Source organism: Anguilla anguilla, chromosome 2, assembly GCF_013347855.1.
Source record: "Anguilla anguilla isolate fAngAng1 chromosome 2, fAngAng1.pri, whole genome shotgun sequence".
NCBI lineage: Eukaryota > Metazoa > Chordata > Actinopteri > Anguilliformes > Anguillidae > Anguilla > Anguilla anguilla.
This window is the reverse complement of record NC_049202.1, coordinates 9169954-9191319: the sequence shown is the minus strand read 5'-3', so window position 1 is coordinate 9191319 and position 21366 is coordinate 9169954. Positions and strand designations below refer to the sequence as shown.

At 44.5% G+C, this 21366-nt stretch overlaps 1 protein-coding gene across 1 annotated transcript; it reads left to right on the top strand.

Annotated features, from left to right (window-relative positions):
• Nucleotides 1-1537: 1537 nt before the first annotated feature.
• LOC118219731 (deubiquitinase DESI2) lies at nucleotides 1538-20972 on the top strand. Its single transcript, XM_035403069.1, has 5 exons — nucleotides 1538-2101; nucleotides 14203-14275; nucleotides 16451-16544; nucleotides 17507-17648; nucleotides 19671-20972. The coding sequence occupies exons 1-5, from the start codon at nucleotides 2060-2062 to the stop codon at nucleotides 19935-19937; spliced, it is 618 nt and encodes a 205-aa protein (XP_035258960.1). The 5' UTR covers nucleotides 1538-2059; the 3' UTR covers nucleotides 19938-20972.
• Nucleotides 20973-21366: the final 394 nt, after the last annotated feature.

The following is a 21366-nucleotide window of genomic DNA, read 5'->3' as shown; positions in this document are numbered from 1 at the left end:
CAATAATGGCCCTCCACTTTGAGCAAAATGGTAACTTTTGAGTTCAAATTAGGAAGAAAAATCGTTTCAAGCAGGCCTGACTTACCTTTGTTAGTAGTGTTAGTAGTTAGTATGTTAGTAGTGGCCCACACTGTAAGTCTGGATTTTTCTGTAATGGTGGTGTAACAGTAATGCTGAGCTCACAGTCATGTGTCAAAAGACAGCCCAAAGGGAGACAAGACTCTTTCCTTTGCGTCCTGTTCACTGGTTTCACACAGAGACCGACAGGTCCTTGTAGTGCTATATGGACACCACAAGGTGGCAGCAAGTGCGCACGTGATAATGAATTAACACAAATTAGTTTCTACAGTAGGCTACATGTAAGAAGAAAGTATCATCACGCATCACACAATCATATACGGCACAACATTTGAATACAGAATTGTAGTGTTCTTGTTGCTTTTATAACTGGAAATCTGGCAGACAAATATCATGAATCAGTCTACAAAAACACTAATGAATTATTACTCAAATATGTAAATGACAGTAGAAATACACAACCGTTAATGATAGGGAAACGTCAAATAAAATAATTGTCGAAAGGTCAATTCGTTAAGATCTTTACGGTCAGTACAGCTATCTAAAAACAATCAGTACAACTGTCAAATACAACCAATAAAATGGATAAAATCATGGAACATGAATTGATAACTCTTGTAATACACCATTAATGTTCGATGTTTGAATGTTTATGGATTTTAAACAGCCATTATTGCTGCTGCATTCTTTTTTTTTTTAATCACGGTACAATTTTTTATTGACTTTTCTATTACACACGCAGCATAAAGACAAATGAACATTGTAATTTGTTGGATTTAATATTGCCAGTGTTCATTTGCTGCCCCCGCGTGGTTTGAATGCAACAGTGGAAGGGGATGGAGCCAAAACTATGAAACACAATACAATTAATGAAACTAGTCTATTGAACATCCAGACATCCATCGGTTAAGATACTGTACATTGCACAACCGAGCATGTCACATCGAAGAAAAAAAACATAATTTTAATTTATTCAGCCCGGTATATCAAGGCCAGAGAATAATATGCGAACATTGCATGTGATTAATTAATACTGATATCCAGGGGAAACTTTTAATTTAAATAATTGAGATGGGATGGATGCCGGACGCTGTACCGATGTGATCTCTTTTCTGGATCTGAGAGTTCAACACGTCCAGTCCAGGAATAAGGTATTTTAAGCAGCCTACTGCACGCTATGGATTTTTTTTTTTTTTTTTTTTACTGTTTTCTTTGGAAGGATTCGTTTCTCTCTCATTTTAAATGTATGCCTTAATGATCCATCACTGTAAAATATATAACACCGTAATTCCCCTTACAAACCTTCCACCAAAAGTTCCTTCATTAAAGGTTTTCCGGAAATTTGGCAACAGCTATCGTCTGTACAATGTCAGACAGGAACAGTACATTGACTATCTAATGAGCATGCGATGTGGCTGCTGGCAGGCGGAGTAAACGACCGCCGATTTCAGGCACCGAAGAAGAAAAGCCGAAAGGAAGACGGCTCTCCACTTTCAATGAGTTAAAAGCGCATGGGTCCGTAGCATAGAGCTTCTGGTCACATGCCGAAGAAAAGTCTAGTTTGACGTTTGACGACGTTTTTTTGCATCTTTTCGCTACACACTTCGCTCTCTTGTTGAATTTCTATAGGCAAGGTCATAAGCTATATGAAAAAAAACCTTTATATAATCCGGAAACATTGGCGTGTCTCTTATCTGGGAACTAGATACAGTAGCAGCCATCAATCTAGCTAGCTGGCGGCTGGCTAAAAAGTACAGTTGCCTTGAAGTTGCTCTTCTGATGTGTATTTGGCGGATTGCATGTACTTGTATGAATCTCGTGGACAACTCTGGGGCGAAGAGGAGAGACTTGGATAACAAAAAACAAGTGTGGAGTCGAGGATAGTATATTTTGCCGACTAAACAGAATTTGCTGTAGGTGTGCTTGAGCGCTGTGGAGATAACGGAGAAATTCAGCCTGCGCGCAACATTGCTCGCCACATATGATGGCAAACGAGCCGATCATATTGAACGTTTATGACATGGTAAGTACTTTTAACTTTCATGTAGACGGTTATGAACTCAGACACAATATATTAGCCTATATTAAGTTAACTAATTTTATTTATAATGTGTTACTTCGTCTCGATGCAGGACTTTATATAAAACGAAAGCAACACTGGTTGGCTGCACTGTTACCGCCTTGTTATGTATGATAGATTAAACCAAATTAGGGGATTTTATAATTAATTATCATAAAAAAGGTAGAAAAAAGTGCATAAAAAGGTGCAAACTCTATAGGTTGGCCTACTTAAAATTGTATCCCTAAACAGCAATTCATTATTAATTTGCACCTTTTTGCTTGTAAAAGGTACTTATTAGTACCCAAATAGAGCATAAAGAAACAAAATATACCTCCACTGTTTCTTTATTTCTGTGTTTGATGTCTTGATACGTAGGCGGTAGCAAGCACTGGTTGTGAGTTCAGAATAATACTTCAAATTGTGGATAAAAGCTTTTAACTTTACTTTTTGTCTCTATTGAAACCAAAGAATAAAATTGTGTATATATATTTTTTTTTCTCGTTAATTTGCAATCGGGGGAACAGTTTCATATCAGGTAACTTGCGTTGATTCGAACTTGTCGTTTCCGACGCATTCCATGAAAGCACTATGGAAAGGGTGAAACAACTGGCCAATAATATTGGAAAGCTTTTTCTTGCATTAATTTCTTAATTTCTCCTGGATTATGTTTAGCAGGAAATATGATTAAAAGCTATGAAAAGTTAACCAGGCATACAAAGTATTCTCTCTCACACTTAAGGTTTACGGACATTTGGTCCTGGATTTATTTACATGGGCTATAAATGACATTGTTGTGTGATTGCTTTATTACTTAGGCCTGTATTTTGAACAACAAACATAAATAAATTGTTGGTACTTAATACCCAAGTGAGTATAAACTGTAATGTTATTTTGGATGATTTCCATAATGGAAATCATTCCTTTGTGTCTACATTCTGTTGGCACAAATAACCAGTGATAACCGTCGCTCTCCGTTTCGCTACTAGATCTGTGCAGATGTTGATGTGCTCGTTCTTATCAGGATCAAGCACTAAATTGTCTTGAGGGAAATAATATCATTGACTCGGTTACTAAATAATTGATATTAGTATCAGTTATATGTGAAAAGATAAGGTGGTCCATGTCTTAACAAAATGCTGATGTATATGCTGGCACCCTCCTGGGGATATACCAGCGAATGAATGACATGCTATTGAAAAAAGGGATGTTTTTGAGAATGTAATTTATTGGACTAATAAACAGCCGTTACAGAAAGATGGAATCCCCAGTGTGAAGTGACTTGTTAGGGTTTGGGCCACTGTGTGCCATATAGCTTGTATCTGTGCAGAATCTACTTGGCGTCTGAAATTGTGCAGGGTGGATGTGGCACAGTAGAAAAGGCAGTTAACTCTGGCCTTTTTGACGGAGGCAGGGGAAAATGCTGCAACACAGGATGAATGTTATCGCTCAAAACCATTAAGTAGCAATTAGCACTGGCCTTACCTTTTAAGGGGATGGAGGGAGCCCAAACCATGCCAGAAAAACGCACCCCACACCAGATCTGCCAGAACCCTTCACTTGTGGAACTAGGGCATGTAAAGCTCAGGCTTCACCACGATGGGATACGAGTTCAATTCTTGGGGCATTGGTTTGATAATTGGCACACATCACACATTTTTACTAGGATACGATCCAAAACAATCCGATGTAATGAGAAATTATTAATATGTGTGATCCAGTTTACATAGTCATGTTACATCGTACAACCAAGATGAGATTGTCTGCAAAAACGTATTGACATCGCGCTTAACAGAAGGAAAAACGGCACACGCACGAGTGATGATGGGGTCGAGTCGGAAACAGAATGACTTTGGCAGTGAATGGATTTACATGTTTGAAAAAGTCGATTTATTGTTTTAGTCCGGCTAAAACTGAACTTTTAAAAATCATGTAAACAGTGTTTCCCTAGAGCAAACAGCTGTAAGATTAAGAACATGTAAATAAGCGTTTTGCTACGATTCATAACGAGACGGGTCGATTTTCGTGTTGTATCGATTGCATTGGATCACTGCCCTTTGAACTGACATCGATCTGGATCAATGTGACGTTACACCCCTACCGAGAAAACCGAACCCTTCACTGTTGGAGGCACTCCGGCCTCTGGGCTTCTTTAGGCGCGTGCTATAGCCTACTGTACATTCACGCGTTCGTTTGTTGAGAACGCACCTAAAGACTGACCAGATTACATTTTTCACCGCTCATGAGTCTATTGCTTGTGCTCTTTGCGGTACTCAGGAGCACACTGTGCCAGGTGTAATGAACAGGCTGTACATTGCAAGGCTACGCTGTCCTGCTCTAATTCTCGTGGGACCATTCATTGGTGAATGAGCCTCCTCAGGTGATTTTTAGAGTTACTTGCCTGTTAACACTTGCACCTCCAATAAATGCTTTCAAATGAGCCTACATTATGACCTTAATTTAGGCAAGCATCTCCATCTAGGATCATGCTGTTCAAGCCTAATCTGTATTACCCTCTCTGTAGCCATTTAAAAATACCTAAAAATCTCTCGTAGCCTAAACTCACCACTCCAGGATCTTAAAGGGTAAATTAGTGCTGTAAATGGCTTTAATGTGCCCAACTTTACATGAATGGAGTCTTTGTATGTAGCGCACTACCTTGGAGTTGACGCGCTCAGTACGGAAAGCCACATTACCTTATTTACTGACGCAACACGCTGTTTGATGCAATTACTCAAAAGTGCTGCTTTTGCCTCAAGTTTCCTGTTACGTGTAGCGTGTGTAGTTGTGAAGTATAGCGGTAGCTCGCTGTTTGACGTGAGCGGGTCTCGCAATACCAGGATCAGTCACTGATAGTACACGGGAAAGCGTGCGGTGGGCTTGATTTCCCGTTGTACTGGAATTCTGTAAGAGCGTGACGTTCGCGCCTGAAATTGTCGTTTCTTGTCAGAGCGTGACGTCCGCGGCTGAAAACTCTGGTGCTTGCTGGAGTTCCTCTGTCCGCCTGGGCTTCAGAATTAAATACGGTTCTGTGGTCTGAACCGTTGGCTGAATTGTCATATTTCAGTTGCTGTTCTCGGGTTTGAGGTTACCAGGGAAGCAACGGTGATGTAACGTTAGCCGGGCGCCCACATTGTGGCCATGCTTACAGCTGTACTAAGCCACACGACCCGCACTGTTGTGTGAATACATTTTTGTGACTTTTTTGCACCCTATCATCATGAACGGTGGATTTCAAATGAATGTGCGGAAAAAAACTGGCTGGACAATGTGCCTACTGCAGTGAAGTTTTTAAATATGCTGCTGTGAATGTTGTTTGTATTTTCTACCATTAAGTTTGTCCCAAGTGCAACTGAACCTCAAAATCTCCCATGACCCACGAGTGAGTCCCGAAGTGCTTTGGGGCCCACAGCGTTAAGGTTCGAGTGAAGATACTGCCAGTGGCTCTGACGCTTTATCTTTCAAAGTGCCCTCTCGCACTCAACTCAGAGCCATCGCTTCAGGTCCTTATTCCACCTACCCAGGCATAAAACTGCAGTTAGAATTACTCCCCAGAATTCTCTCACCCCAGCACACAGAAAACACCACAGCAAAATTTGGACTGGTAGATTAGAGATTGACTGTCATGCATCTCTCCACATTTTTTTTTTCAGAATTTAATTACACGCTGGAGTGCAGTCTCTTGCAAAAAGCTATGGACTTGTGCCACTGACCATGTGCCACAGACCATGTTTAAAAGGCATCTTGGCTGTTGTGAGGTCTGCATGTTTAATTGGCTGTTGTGAGATCTGCCCATTTGATTGGTTGTTGTGAAACCTGCCCGTTTGATTGGCTGTTGGGAGGCTTGCTCCTTTGATTGCACTGTTTTTGTCTGATGTAATGGTGGTGCGTTACATGAAGAATACTGACTGGACAATTCTCCTCCTGTCAATGACTTCCTTCCATGGGGGTTAACTATTTAACTGCCACATCAAGAAAAAAGAACAATGGAAGAATAGGCTGTTTCCGAGGGTACCACATAACTCTATTAGATAGAAAAGCTTAAGGGTTTTAAAAAGGGTTTTTTTTCTCTAACATACATCCTGAGCATTTTTTTTTCGTTTTTAAATAGGTTCCATCGGTTTTAATTGTTCCATGCATCCATTAGGGATAAAGGGCTAAACTGGGATGTCCCAGGTGAAGGTTGGGTATAGTGTGTGCCCCAGTGGAACATCAGCGGAATGTCACCGGAATGCCCGTGCTCTAGAGAGCCCCGGTTATGATCAGAAGCCCTCTGGTTTTATCTAAGTTTTGCCTTCCCCAGGGAGAACACCTGGGTCCCCATGCTGTCTGTGTGTCTGTCTGATAGTCAGTCAGAAAAGGCCCATATGCTCCAGGGGCTGGGTGGGTTAAGCTCCGCCTTCAAATGGTTGCCATGGCTCCTCTCCTGCTGCCCAGGCTAAGCAGCCAATTTGATTTGCTAATGTGCTGCAATTAGACGCTCCATTGATGTACACAGCTGCCCCTGCGACGACAATGACAGCAATAATACCTTTGTTTGTGCTGCATCTTTCATGCGTACATGTTGCCTAAAGTGATTTACAACCAAATTATTAAAAATAGAAAAGGAAGATAGCGCCAGCAAGCAAATGTGTGACTGCCCCAGTGTAATCTGACAGTACAGGATAAATCATAGGATATAATAAGGAAAATTGTAAGCCTTAGGATATACAGTAATATTGAAAATGAATAAGGATAATAAAAATGAATAAAGAGTAAATAAAAATTTCAATTACAAGGTGGGACAACAAAGGAGATTCAGTAGAATAACTCAAGTGAATTGCAATGAAATATAATAAAACGAAATGGCATATAGAAATAAAATGGGGTTATAAAAACAGCTGAAAGACCTTAAGACCTGATTTTTAAACAGGATGAAACGGTGCAGGCGAAGGGGCCGATCTGATGTGTTCAGCTGCAGACTGAGTGACGCGCTTTAACGGCGTGTGCGCGTGCGGTGGAAACGCTGGTGTACGATACTGCCGCTCGCGCGCGGGGACCCGAACGTGTGCAGCTGAAAGACGAGCCGGCTTCCCGGCACCGGCTTCATATCTCATTCCGTTCGTGAACCACGTGAATATCGTCTTTCTGCCAGCTAAGCAATTATAACCACGAAACATCCTTAGCCTGCCAAATCTCTGCACACAGCGTAAAAAGCATTTAAGAGTCGCGCGTATGGATTCCATACAGGGTCTGTGGTGGGTCAACATGCACAGATCCGCTTTTACGTCGGCGTTATTTCCAAAGGAAGTCATCTTTCTCCAGCTCTGCTGACTGTGCTTTGTCAGCCTTCTGACTATTCCAGTTCTCACATTTAAGAGATTTAATGTTAAGGAACTCAATTAATGTGCCTAATATACAGTTTGGTTGTGCATTAGTTGTAAAGGACTATGGTCAACAACACTCTGTGGAGTGGTGCACAGAAATAATGACAGATTGTTTTAGACAATGGCAGGATTTCTGTTTTCTCATGACAATGCAGATAAATGCACCTGAAGCAGATTGGCTGTGTTCCTATCCATTGTGAAATTCATGTGGTCGCACAGTTAACATCAGGGAACACACAACGCTCCCAGCAACACGCACAATTAGCCTAATTGCTGGCCTTCAATCCCAGAATTAAATTGTCAGTTCCAATTCTGAAGCAGCAACTGGAGCGGAATGCAGATGTGAGGGCTGGGTATGAGGTAGGAATGGAGAGAGGAATGCAGTGGAAATTTGAGGGAAGAAAAAGGAAAGGAGAGTGTTTTTGAGAGGGAATTGAGAGCGTTTTTGCAAATGAATTACAGTGTTTTTGAGAGGGAATTGAGAGCATTTTTGTGAAGGAATGGAGAGTGTTTTGAGAGGGAATTGGGTGTGTTTTTTTTTGGATCTGTATTATTGAAATGAAGGCCGTAGTTTTCAGTTTACATCATGCAGTGCCATGTTTTTTTAGAAGCAGGCTGGAATTTTCTTAGAAGTCTTACTTCCCAGATTTTGAAACGCTGGAATTATTAGTGTTTATCCTTGCTCCTCATTTGCAGTTAATACTCCATGACCTCCTTGGTATCTCAGATGTTTATAAAAACTGTACTATAAAAAAAATGTTTTTAAATGCAAAACGGTAAAACGGTTCATAAATGCCTGATGGTTTCTCCAGTGGAAGGACACGAGTTGGCGTACGGAAGCGATGTAGTGGAAAGGAATGAAAGGCGGTGATCTCTCCAGTGGCACTGACCCGTGCCGAATGAGCCCCATCGTTGGCGCAGATGCTGGCCCGGCGTAGCTGCGGTACAGTGCCCGCCGCCCGCGGGTGCAGCCTGCTTCCGCTGAGCTCAGGTCTGAGGAAACCCTCGGCCTCGGACCGCAGCGGAGGCCCGGGGCAGGTAAGGAGGTTTTGGTGTCGTAAGTGTATTGCGGCACTGCAGCGTTTCGCAGGTAACGCACAGGAAGTAACGCGGTACCACAGCGAGCCGGCTGGCTTCCAGCGCTCTCCTCACCGGCTCCGCCTCCGCAGTGGAAACGCGCTTCTGCTCTCGGTTGGCTGAGGTCACGTGATCAGCGAGGCAGCGCTCAGTGACGCGTAGCCTGAAGGCCAGCGATGCGTGTCTCCGACGAGGCGGAGGATCTGTCCTGAGCTAGCTGCTGTCGGAATAGAACACAGAACCCGGGCGGCTCAGAAGGTTGCCCCTGCCTGTTACCTGGGAGGTTACCTGGAGATCTGCCTTTCCCACAATGCTTTTCTGAACAAAATATGCCTGTTACTATTAGTCTAAACAGAACGTGGTTTTCTGCTAGATCTGAATTGTGCCAGTTTCATACCACTTTTTTTTTAGCCCCTGCGAGTTCAGCATTTTGGAATTTGTATATTAATTCCTGATGTTAAAATCACACTCGCTCAAAGAACCTCGGAACGTTTTCAGATGGTGCGGTCTCGTTAAAACAGTGAAACGCCAGTGTGGAATTGTGTGCGTGTGTGTGTGCGGATTGTTTGTCTGAATTTTAAACGCGCGTCTTTAGTGTGTGACGTGGGTGCTTGGCTCGCCCTCCTTCAGAGCCTGCTCATTTACATGCCTGTTTAAAGCCGCGTTAGCCCGAAACCCGTGGCGCTTAACGCAAATGTGAGGGAAAGTCCCGTCCTGCGTGCGATTCTCAGCACCTGCGTTTCTCCCCAGGGTTTTCTGGTGCTCCTAAAGTTCTCTTAAAATGAAATCACATTCAATTTTAATCACCTCTTTTCACACATCACAGTGAAGTCACACACCACATACAGAGGCTGAGTCCCTCTATAAGAGAGCAGAAAGAACCTGATAATGGCGTTTTTTTGTCCAAAGGCACAGGTGTGTACCAGGACCGCACTCTACAGGTCAACTGGTTATAAGGTGAATTGGACACAATGGATTTTATACTGCAGGACTCTTCCAACCACACAGTAACTTGAAAAGAAGTCTCGGGTTACTAGGGACTTTGATAGATAGATAAATCAAAGTCGCAAGTAACACGGCTGCATGCTCCTGTAGCATCACTGACTAGCTGAGAGCTTTGGCACCTGAAGTTTATTTAACTACCTTTGTGTCTGAGCATCAAGAGTTAACTCTGAATAACACTCATTCACATCTTGTTCTAACTTGTTCGCCTTAGACTGTTGCTCAAGTGAAGTTTCTAAATTCCTCGTTGTCTGGACATTGGTCCCATTGTGCAAGATTGAAACCGCAACGGGATTACCCCACTTTTTCCTCAGTAGTGTTGAGCTCAGAGATCCAGAGAAGTAAAGCTTTTACAGTATGTCCTTCCTGAGGTTAGAGCTCTGAATTTACACGGTTTCCTGATTGAGACAAAATCCGGGGGTATGTGAGCGTCGTCTTTTTCACGGGTTTCGGGAAGCCGTGAGTCTGTGGGGCCACACCCACTGGATCCCGTCAGCAGTCGATCATATCAGCGGCCTCGTTACGTCAGTCGGCGTTTGTGTTTTTAGTCGTGGAAACCACCCTGGGCTCTGGCATGTCTGTAGAGCCTGTAGCAAAGATCAGACAGGTGTGGGAAGGTTGCACCGATGAACATTTTCCATTAAAATGCTGGGCTTCTAGAGATGAATGCCCAATCTGTGATCTTTACAGTTGACAGATGTTGCGCAACAAAGGGTTTATAGGCTTTATCGCTTGAATTTGAATGGCATTTGAATGTATTATGCTGGCTTGGGGAATTGATATTGACACTGGTGTTGCCTTATCTAATGTGGCCCTTTTAATGCGGAGTTAATGTTTACCCATGCTTCAGTGAATGCCTGAACCTTAACAAAGAAACTGTAATAAAATAAAAGTAACGTGCAGCATTGTGGTTGAGATGCTGTTTGAATTGGCTCCGGTCATTGTGTCCATCTCTGTGATTGGCTGAGGCCTTTAGAGTGGTTTGGGGCTGATGTGCCTGAGATGAATTAAGCTATTGCTCCGCCCTCTGAATAGTGGATCCTTGTTGCTATGGTGACCTGTTACACAGAAGCTCCCACAGCAGGATACTGGGGCACTGGTTTTCTGCTGGGTCCAGATGGCCAAATAGAATAGTGCCCCCTACTGGCCCACCAACACCTCTCTCTGCAGCAACTTATTTTTCCCAGTAGCCTGAACAGGGCAGGCCCTGGATGGGAAATTAAGAAGTTTTGATCCCATAAAATGAGTAATTAATCCAGTTTAGCCCAAGGTATCATTCCCTGTAACAAAAGTGCCAACTACATAGGAGGTTATGCTGCAGGGTTTTTTTTTCTGCCATACGTGCCAAGAAGAAATGTGTAGGCCTGTGGAAATCACAGAAATCAGTACTAACCTTAAAAAAAATGACTGCGTTGTTATTCATGGATGATGACATTTATCTTCAACATGTTCAGTCAGGCATTTGTGTTTCTTTTTTCGTCCGGGTAGACACCTTTATTTCAGTTCATCAGGTACAATCATTTGCCAAAACTGTTGGAAATCTAAGACCTGTGACCTTTTTTTGAAGGATCTGCATAAGTGGCATAATTCTGCCTATAAGTGGCGTTTGGGAAGCACACCTTAAGCACACCTGTGAAGAGAATTTTCTCTATTATCTTCTGTCCATCGCTGGCCAGGCTGCTGTGGATCTAATGAGCCCAGGATGGTGTAACCCCCGTATCGCTGACCGCAGGGATGAGGGAGCGGTCACACTGCCCGTGTACCTGTGTTTCAGGTGACTGTGCCTGTATCCAGTTCCTGTTTTGCATATAGATTTTCCTTTCCTGGCGCTCTGGCCTCAAGTTGAACTTGACTGGAAGTTTCTGCTCTGTTTGTGAAAGATAAGGGCTCTCGCAGGTAGGCTGCGGTTGAAATGTGGAAGCTAGCGCTGGTCTCTGAGCCGGAGACTGACGTTAGCATCGAGCGGCTGTTGCGTGGGACGGATTCCGAGGCCTGTCAGTAAATGGGCTTTGGCCTGAGGCTTCAGGCACAAACTCACTGGAGGCTCCAGCTCCATCTGGCTGGCCTCTGTGTAGAACTGCAGCCTCCGATGGCCTCTCTCACCGGACGGACCTTGAGTGCAATCCCCTGTCCATTACTCTGATGCCCGTGCTGTCAGCACTGAAGGATGAAGGTTGGCTTTAATTGGGTCTGAAGTAAGGAAGCGAGTGGGCTAAAGCCTTAATGTACAGCCAATGGGACGCTGTGGAGGCAGACAGCCAATGAGCTGAAAGGCTAAACTGATCCAGGTAAATGTTCATATAGCATCTCTGGGTAGGAGTGCTGATCTAGGGTCAGGTTTCTATGGTTCCTTAATCTGAACCTGTTTCCATTATGAACTCAAAGGGAAAACGGAAGTAAGGCCCAGAACAGTGCTCCTAGTCTGAGAAGCTCCTGGTGTGAGAAGCTCCTAGTCTGAGGAGCGTAGTGAGCAGACGCGCCCCTGGGGTCTTTCAGCGGTGCTGCTGTGGTGGACCTCTAAGACATTACATTTTAGTCTTATTTAGCAGACGCTCTTATCCAGAGCGACTTACACAACGTTTTACATAGCATTTACATTGGATCCGTTTATACAGCTGGATATACAGTATACTGAAGCAAAGCAGGTTAAGTACCTTGCTCAAGGGTGCAACGGCAGTTGTCCTACCTGGGCATCGAACCTGTGACCTTTAGGTTACAAGACAAGCTCCTTACCAATTATGCGACCCTGTTCGCTAACTCCTTTCTGTAACAGCAGGTCTGTGTAGCGGTGGTTCCACGTACCGGCTGGTCTGCATACCGTCGGGTCTGTGTGCCAGCAGGTCCGTGTAGCAGGTCACGCACACCGTGCGAAGGCCAGGGACGTGATTGGCTGACTCCCAGCGAGAGTCACTCCGCATCGCCGGGCCCCACAAGCCCCCTGCTTTCTGACACACCTCCTTTCAATACCGCGGTACGGCCGTCTGGTTCAGCCTCGACACTCACAGCACGCTCACATGATCAAGCCACCGCCTTTACAGTGCGCATTCGACAGCTTTATCATACAAGATATCCTATATATATATGCATTATTCTCTTTGAATAATTTAAGAGCGTGTGTGGAATCCTGTATAGAAACGCATTCTGGTATTGCGTCGAGGCTCCGTGATATTGAGAAAGCCGACCGAGAAGAGGAGGCTTTGAGCATTAACCCCAGGTACTGACCGGAACATTCCGGACTCACAGTCCTAGCGCTTACAGGCCTGTGCTGGAATGTTTTATGGATGCTGTTTCCTGCAGCCAGTCCCGTTTTTCCTGCAATTCATTTTCCTCTCAGCCCTACCCTCGGTTCCCTTCACAGGGTTATAGGGCCCTGGAATGGACAAGGCTTGAGACCCAGGCAGAAATAGCATTTATTGATCCTTCGTGTGTGTTTGAGGGGGAAAAATGCATCTGAAGTAGTTCCATTGATTTAGGACCTGGGGTTGAAATACGGCACCTGGTATATTTCTGAGGGGAAAAAAGAGAAAAAAAAAAAAACTTATTTACCAAGCTGCTGGACCGGTGTTTTCTGTGTGTGTGTGTGTGTGTGCGTGCGTGTGCGTGGGTGTGTGTGGGTGTTTGGGGGGAGTGTTCTTCCTTGGCCATTCCCCTTTAAATCCTGCCAGTGTAGACCTATAGAATTGTCACAAATCTCACATGAATGGGTTTAGTAATCCTTTCTTGATTAATGTTCAGCCCTGTCATATGAACAGTTAACACTCCCATCTTTTAATGTCCTGGGGACAAAAAAGATAATGTGCAGCGTGTATTCCTGTATGTTTATGCGTGTGCATGTGTGTGTGTGTGTGTGTGTGTGTGTGTGTTTGTGTGCGCACGTGCATTTGTGTGAAGGGGGAGGATTATGAAGTAATTTCTTTTGAAACAGGAGTGCTGTTTCCATGGTAACCTGGGGGGTAGGAGGTCACCCTGACCTCGCTCACCCACCCAAGCCCCCCCCCCCCTCCCACCCCCAAGTAGAGCTCCATATTGGAGGGGTTACCACCAAGAGTTCTGCTGGTGTCTGTTAAGGCACAGATCCAGTGTGTGGATGGGCCCCATGGTTTGGTATCTGGGCACAGTTCCAGTGCGTGGATGGGCCCCATGGTCTGGTATCTGTTAAGGCACAGTTCCAGCGTGTGGATGGGCCCCATGGTCTGGTATCTGTCATGGCGCTGTTCTGAAGCATTTAAATTTAAATATCCCAAGTACATGATCTAAATTGAAAGCTTATGAAGTGGTAGAGACTGTCTGTCAGACACACTAACTTTTTAAAAAATGAAGCACAAATTGAACACTGCTTGCATCCTGGATTTTATGTTTCATACAATACTGATGGCACTCAGTATGGCTCAGAACGTTAGTCAAAACCAAACAGACCTTGCATGGGTTTTTTTCTGCGCTCCTTTCCTTTGTGGGAGCTTAAAGAGAGAGAGAGCTGTGTGTTGTAAATATTTATTAAATCTCGACCGTTTGACATTTCAGGATGCTGAGGGATTTGCGGTCTTGCCGCGCTCTGTTCTCTCGCACGGTGGGTGGAAGGTTAAAGACTAACGGGAGATTCTGCGCTCTGCTTGTTTTCAGTACTGGATCAACGAGTTCACCACCTCGCTGGGCATCGGAGTCTTCCACTCGGGGGTCGAGGTCTACGGCAGAGGTAGCGCCCGCTGCTCCCATTAGAGCGCTCTGTGAAAACTGTGACTCATCCAGATGACATTAAGTCACTTTCAGGCGCTTGGTTATAGTGTCACCTGCCTGAATAAGACATACAAAGAGTTTTTAAGATGCTAATAGCATAGCATAGGGCTGATCATAATACTAATGTGGCTAATCATAGTGCTCATTACATGGTATTGGGCTGATAATAGTGCTAATGACATAGTGTAGGGCTGATCATAGTGCTAATCACATAGTGTAGGGCTGATCATAGTGCTAATCACATAGTGTAGGGCTGATCATAGTGCTTATGACATAGCGTAGGGCTGATCATAGTGCTAATGACATAGTGTAGGGCTGATCATAGTGCTAATCACATAGTGTAGGGCTGATCATAGTGCTAATCACATAGCGTAGGGCTGATCATAGTGCTAATGACATAGTGTAGGGCTGATCATAGTGCTAATGACATAGCGTAGGGCTGATCATAGTGCTAATGACATAGTGTAGGGCTGATCATAGTGCTAATGACATAGCGTAGGGCTGATCAAAGTGCTAATGAAATAGCATAGGGCTGATCATAGTGCTAATGAAATAGCATAGGGCTGATTCTTGTGCTGATGGCATAGCATGGGGCTAATCATAGTGCTAATGACAGCATATGGCTGATCATAGTACTCATGACATAGTATGTGGCTAATCTTAGTACTCATAACATGGTGTTGGGCTGATCATAGTGCTAATGACACAGCATAGGGCTGATCATAGTGCTTATGACATAGCGTAGGGCTGATCATAGTGCTAATGACAGGGCATAGGGCTGATCATAGTGCTTATGACATAGCGTAGGGCTGATCATAGTGCTAATGACAGGGCATAGGGCTGATCATAGTGCTTATGACATAGCGTAGGGCTGATCATAGTGCTAATGACATAGCGTAGGGCTGATCATAGTGCTAATCACATAGCGTAGGGCTGATCAAAGTGCTAATGAAATAGCATAGGGCTGATCATAGTGCTAATGAAATAGCATAGGGCTGATTCTTGTGCTGATGGCATAGCATGGGGCTAATCATAGTGCTAATGACAGCATATGGCTGATCATAGTACTCATGACATAGTATGTGGCTAATCTTAGTACTCATAACATGGTGTTGGGCTGATCATAGTGCTAATGACACGGCATAGGGCTGATCATAGTGCTTATGACATTGCGTAGGGCTGATCATAGTGCTTATGACATAGCGTAGGGCTGATCATAGTGCTAATGACAGGGCATAGGGCTGATCATAGTGCTTATGACATAGCGTAGGGCTGATCATAGTGCTAATCACATAGCATAGGGCTGATCAGACTGTTGATGGCTAGGCATAGGGCTGATCTTAGTGCCGGGTGATGTGTCTCCTGACACACAAGAGACACCCGCTGGTCATTCAGGTGCCCATGTGTGCAGAAATGAGCACAAACACACGCAAATTGGGCCCTTGCAATCTGAGAGAAAATAGAATAATATTCCACTTTTCATCAGAAAATTCTGCCTCCATTGTTGAGGTGCCCTTCAAGGTAAAATTGTGTATAATCCAGTAGAATGGAGAGTGCTCGCATGCTACCCTTGTTGTTAATGAGCTATAGCGAGAGAAACTGAGAAGCTCAATAACAGATGGCGAGGATTATATCTCCATTAAACTTCAGTTTAATAATGACCCGAGCTGTCAGTTACAGCAGCAGGTATCGCCGAGTTTGCGTACGATTATGAACAAGTGATGACGTCTGTGTGTTCATTGCCGGACGTCTATTAAAAATGTTTTTTTAACAGCATGGTTTTAGAAGTCTTTCATGAGAAGTTTGGTACAGAGCTCCTGTGGTTTAGAACGAATAGGTGTATTAGATTTGTTAAGTGTTAAATTACTGGTACCTTTCAGATATTTTTGTAACATACATGGTATACATGTAACATGATTCCCTTAATAGATTTGCTCTTTTGCAGTGTTCCCTTTACCATATAAACCTCCTGAGAAGTTTTAAGTATTTACGTTTCTTGACAAAAAACAAGTGTCTTGGATGACAAAAAGTGAAATATTGCAGTGAAAATATTTTGAATGAATTTCCGGGTCTTAAGAGGATATCATATTTCTTATCAGCAGTGGTGCGATTTCACTCGTTTCTGCCCTGACAGAGTTTGCGTATGGAGGACACCCGTACCCATTTTCCGGCGTGTTCGAGATCTCGCCCGGCGAAGCCATGGAGCTCGGGGAAACTTTCAAATTCAAGTGAGTGTCACAGACCCCAAGGTGCAGCGCGCGTTCCCCGAACGGTTCGATGGTAAAACGGAGGAACGGCGCTCGCTGCAGGTTTACAGCAAGCGGCAGACGCGTCGCCGTCATCTCTGCCGTTCTGCTCGTGGTCACGTTCTCCCCGACGGCGGGAAAATAATTCAGTCACGCTGCACGAGTGGGGCTTCCACTGAGTCAAACTGATCCTGCGATAAAGTGTGCTAAATTGCTGCTTATATTTACATAAATACATAAAATGTGTATTTTTAACTGACAGTCATGGCTCTGTTATTACTTTCTTCCTGTATTTTAAATATTTTAATATGCATGAAACTTTATGTGACCCAGTATGGGTTAGCACATGGTGACACACCTGTCCCTTTTTACTAAGCTTCTGTGCCTGTGTTATGTGTGTGTGTGTGTGTGTGTGTGCTTGCATGCCTGTCTGGCTGACTGCCCTGTATTGCTAGAATGAGAGCACCGAACCGTGCAGCTTGGACCGTAGCGTCCAACCGTCAAAAATAGACCAGACAGTAAGCAAGAAAAAAAAGAAAGAAAAACCTGGGTCTGAGCCACAGGGTTCAGGGTATGGTGACATCATCACAGAATGCTGGTAGCAGGGCCCCACGTTTCCACGGAGACAGGCCCCTGGATGGGTCCCCCTCACTCGTACAGATTAGACCCAACTCTCTTACTTCCTGTCATTTCTCTTGACGGCTTTTTCTGATGTGAAAGCTTCTACTTTGACTGTGAGGCCCAGGTATTACCCTGGTCATGTGACTCTGGGGCTATGTGCAGGGTTTTCACGGTCCTTAAACACAGCCAGAACGGTGATACCTGACCTCTCTCTGCCCGTCTCTCTATGTCTCTCTGTCCGTCTTGCTCTCTCTCTCTCTCTCTCTCTCTCTCTGCCTCTGCCTGTCTCTCTCTCTCTCTCTCTCTCTCTCTCACTTTCTCAGAGAGTCCATTGTCCTGGGCAGCACAGATTTCTTGGAGGAGGATGTGGAGCGTATTGTAGAGGAGATGGGGAAACAGTACAAGGGGAACGCCTACCACCTCATGCACAAAAACTGCAACCACTTCTCCTCTGCACTTTCCGAGGTAAGTGTACACTTCTCCTGTCCCCTGTCTGAGGTAAGTGTACACTTCCCCTCTGCACTGTCTGAGGTAAGTGTACACTTCTCTGCACTCTCTGAGGTAAGGGAACACTTCTAGGTAGTCTGTGTTCCCTCCTTTGTCACAGGAGTAATCAAGCATTCTATGCAATATGGTGTGATTACACTCAGGGGCACAGAGGTCTATATATTCTTGCACATTTCCAAACGCTCAGAATGATGTGTCCGCTTCCAGTACCTGCAGGTTTACTATGACTGTTTTAAGTTTGAGTACTTTTATGTCTAGGGCAGCATCTATTGTAATTGCTAAATTAAACAGGCCTGTTATGGAAAAGTGATACATTTGGTTTAATGGAAATTTTTCATAAATCTGTGTTCCCAGTTTCCTAAAATCCTCAGCTTGCCAAACATCTTGGCATTGCTAAGGCCCTGAACACAGATACAGTTTTGTTTATATAACTTCTGAAACACAGCACATAACTTCAGGACTCTGTGTGTCCTGTATGAGTGCAGGGGTACTAACTGCTGATCAGCACCTGACTCTTTCCAGGTTTTAGGCTGAATGCACGGACACCATGTGACGTCCGTTCTGCCCAGTTCACAGCAGTACTGCACCCCCCCACCCCACCCCCATCTGTATTATACCGTTCAGTTAATAACCCCCTGGTCTAGATAATGAGGCAGGAGATTTCTTAAAGCAGCTTAACCCTGTAACCACACCTTTCAGAGGGTTCCCTGATGCGTTCACGTCCTGGGACGGGAGGCCGTGTCACAAGGATCGCATTACCTGTTTGTTCCTGTGGCTTACAGCATTGGAGTGTGAATGCTTGCATCACACGCTGCTGATTGCAAGCCTTTGATTAAACAGTGTGTCCCTTAAAGGGTTCTGTGCAGAAGTCAGGTGACCACTCCATGCAGGGTGTCCCAAGCTAACACTTCCACCAAAGATAACTGAAAGTTGCAGAGATGACAATAACACTTCCTCCTTGCTATAAAGATAACTGAAAGTTGCAGAGATGACACTAACACTTCCACCTTGCTATAAAGACAACAAAAAGTTGCAGAGATGACGCTAACACTTCCTCCTTGCTGCAAAGATAACTGAAAGTTGCTGAGATGCTGCCAACACTTCCATCTTGCTATGACGTTAACTAAAACTTGCAGTGATGACGCTAACACTTCCACCTCAGCTGCTGCCGTCTTCCTCGTTGGTTGTGATTAACCCAGACACAGGCTGTTCCCCCGAGCGCTTGCAGGCCCGCTGTCTCTGACTCGGCTCAGTTATCAGGCACAGCGGCATTCCGAGCGGAGCCGCAAGGCCTCTGCCATCCCGGGACATCTCCCAAACTGGGTTAATCCCATTATCAGCCAGACAGACAGTTACAACCCATATGAATCGCCTCTGGGAAGAGGGGCAAAATGTGCATGTAAAAATGCCAACCCATTCTAATGCATGTGCTGTTTCAGTCTTCTACACACACACCACACACACACACACACGTGCGCGCGCGCACACGCTCACTCACATGCACTCACATTAACACACACACACACACACACAGACACAGACACACACACAAATACCAAGCATTGCTTTTCCTTTTCCTTTCAATATTGGCCATACTTTTTATGGATACAGCCTCCTTAACAGTAAGGTGTTTTCATGTTCTGATCAGAGCACGTGTGATCAGAGCAAAGTGTTTCAGTGCTTAATTGATCAATCTATGTCACCGATTGCATTAAGGGGTCCACATACCATGTCTCCAAAGCCTAAATTAGCTTTTGATTTAAATGAAAACAACAAGAACCAGCAGACACTGTCGCTGTCCATGACAGGAGTCTAGGTCAAAGAATGCTAATTCAATGAATATAGCCAACGATTGTTCCTTTTTAGCAGTATGTGGTTTTAGTTTGTGTGTTTACAGTCCTCTTCCAGCTGATTGGCTATCCTCTCGCTGATTTACTGCCCTCCTCCAGCTGATTGGCTGTGCCTGCGCTGTCTCCGCAGATCCTGTGTGGGAGGCCGATCCCGCGCTGGGTGAACCGCCTGGCCTACGTCAGCTCCTGCATCCCCTTCCTCCAGAGCTGCCTGCCCAAGGAGTGGCTCACCCCGGCTGCCCTGCAGTCCAGCGTCAGCCAGGGGCTCCAGGGCGAGCTGGGGCAGGCCGAGGACGAGGCCGCTTCCGCCCCCCTGCCCCGCTCGTCCGTCGCCCCCCTGCCCCGGTCGTCCGTGTCCCCCCTGCCCCCTCGCGACCGCTACCAGCCTCGACGATAGGCCCTGCCCCCTCCCCCCTCCTCACATCACCCGTGGCAACTGCACATGCCCCCTCCCCGCCCCTCCACGTTAACTGGGACCACGTTCCTCAGCTATGCTCTTGGAACACAGCCTCCCCCCACCTCCACTGTGATTGGCCAAACGGTTCGGCCAATGGGCTGCCACGTTCCAAGAGTGGACAATTAGGCCCTTCCGCGATTGACTGAAAGCGCAGTCTGCCAGAAGACTGAGCATTAGGGCCGAGGGCTTGGAGGACAGAGAATGAACATTCCTCCTGTTTTTTTTTTTTTTTTTACCAGGGAAATCTCCAACTGCTATTTGCATTTATTTTATATTCTTGGAGTTCTCCTAGAGACGAGGCCTGATTATGATTGCCGTTATTTTGTCTTAAAAAAGTGTTTCTGTTGTTTTTATGCTGACCTTCTTCTGTTTGTGTTTAACGTGTTGGCCACTCTCTAGGCTTTTTAGAACCTGAAGAATCTATTTTTAAACCTTTTTAAATTAAGGCAAGCTATTGTTTACACCCTGTGTGTCTGTGTGCGTGCGTGTGTGCGTGCATGTGTGCGTGCGTGTGTGTGCGTGTGTGTGTGTGTGTATATCTGAGTCCATTTCCCTTAGGAAAAAGCAACATATGTTGAAATATAAAATCTGAAATTTGAAAAAGAACATTTTTATGTGTCAAAATGTACTGTATGTATTAAAAAACATAACATTTACTTGTTTTTGCCAGATGGAATTTTATTATTGTTTTAAAATACAATATATTTTGCAAAAATACATAGAACTGCATGCATCATGTGGCTTTTTGTTTTAGAATATATATAGTAAATTTTGCCATGTTAAGGCACATCATCCATAAACTTCAATTTTACATTTGGCAATAAATGACAAATAATTTCTTTCTAAAGGGGTACCAAGGTTGTTGTGCCAGCTCTGTATTGTTTTTGGACTGTTCACCTGACCAGGTTTTTACTCCACTGGGATACAACTATGGTTTGTTTCATAGAACAATTAAATGAAACACATGACATGCAACTGCTGACCATCATGATGATTCTGTCTTTTTACGTTTGTGCACAAGGAATCATTTGAGCCACATCTTTAGCTATATCTGTAGAAAAACAATGGAGTATTGTATAATTGTATTTGCTTATTATCCCAAAATCATACAGGTCCCTTTTATACAGGTGTGTTATTATTATAAGCATGTTGTATACTACAAATTGTACACTCTACACGTGAATATTGCTGATGCACTATCTAGGTAAATACATTGTAAACTCTTCACCAGTTTCAAAAGATGTACCGGTATTGTGTGGCAACACTGCCCCCTCCTGGCTGATAATATAGAAACGCTACGCTGAACAGCTGGGGAGACTAGAGGCATTTCCGACGTTTTTAAGATGACGTTAACACTGAATTAGTAAAA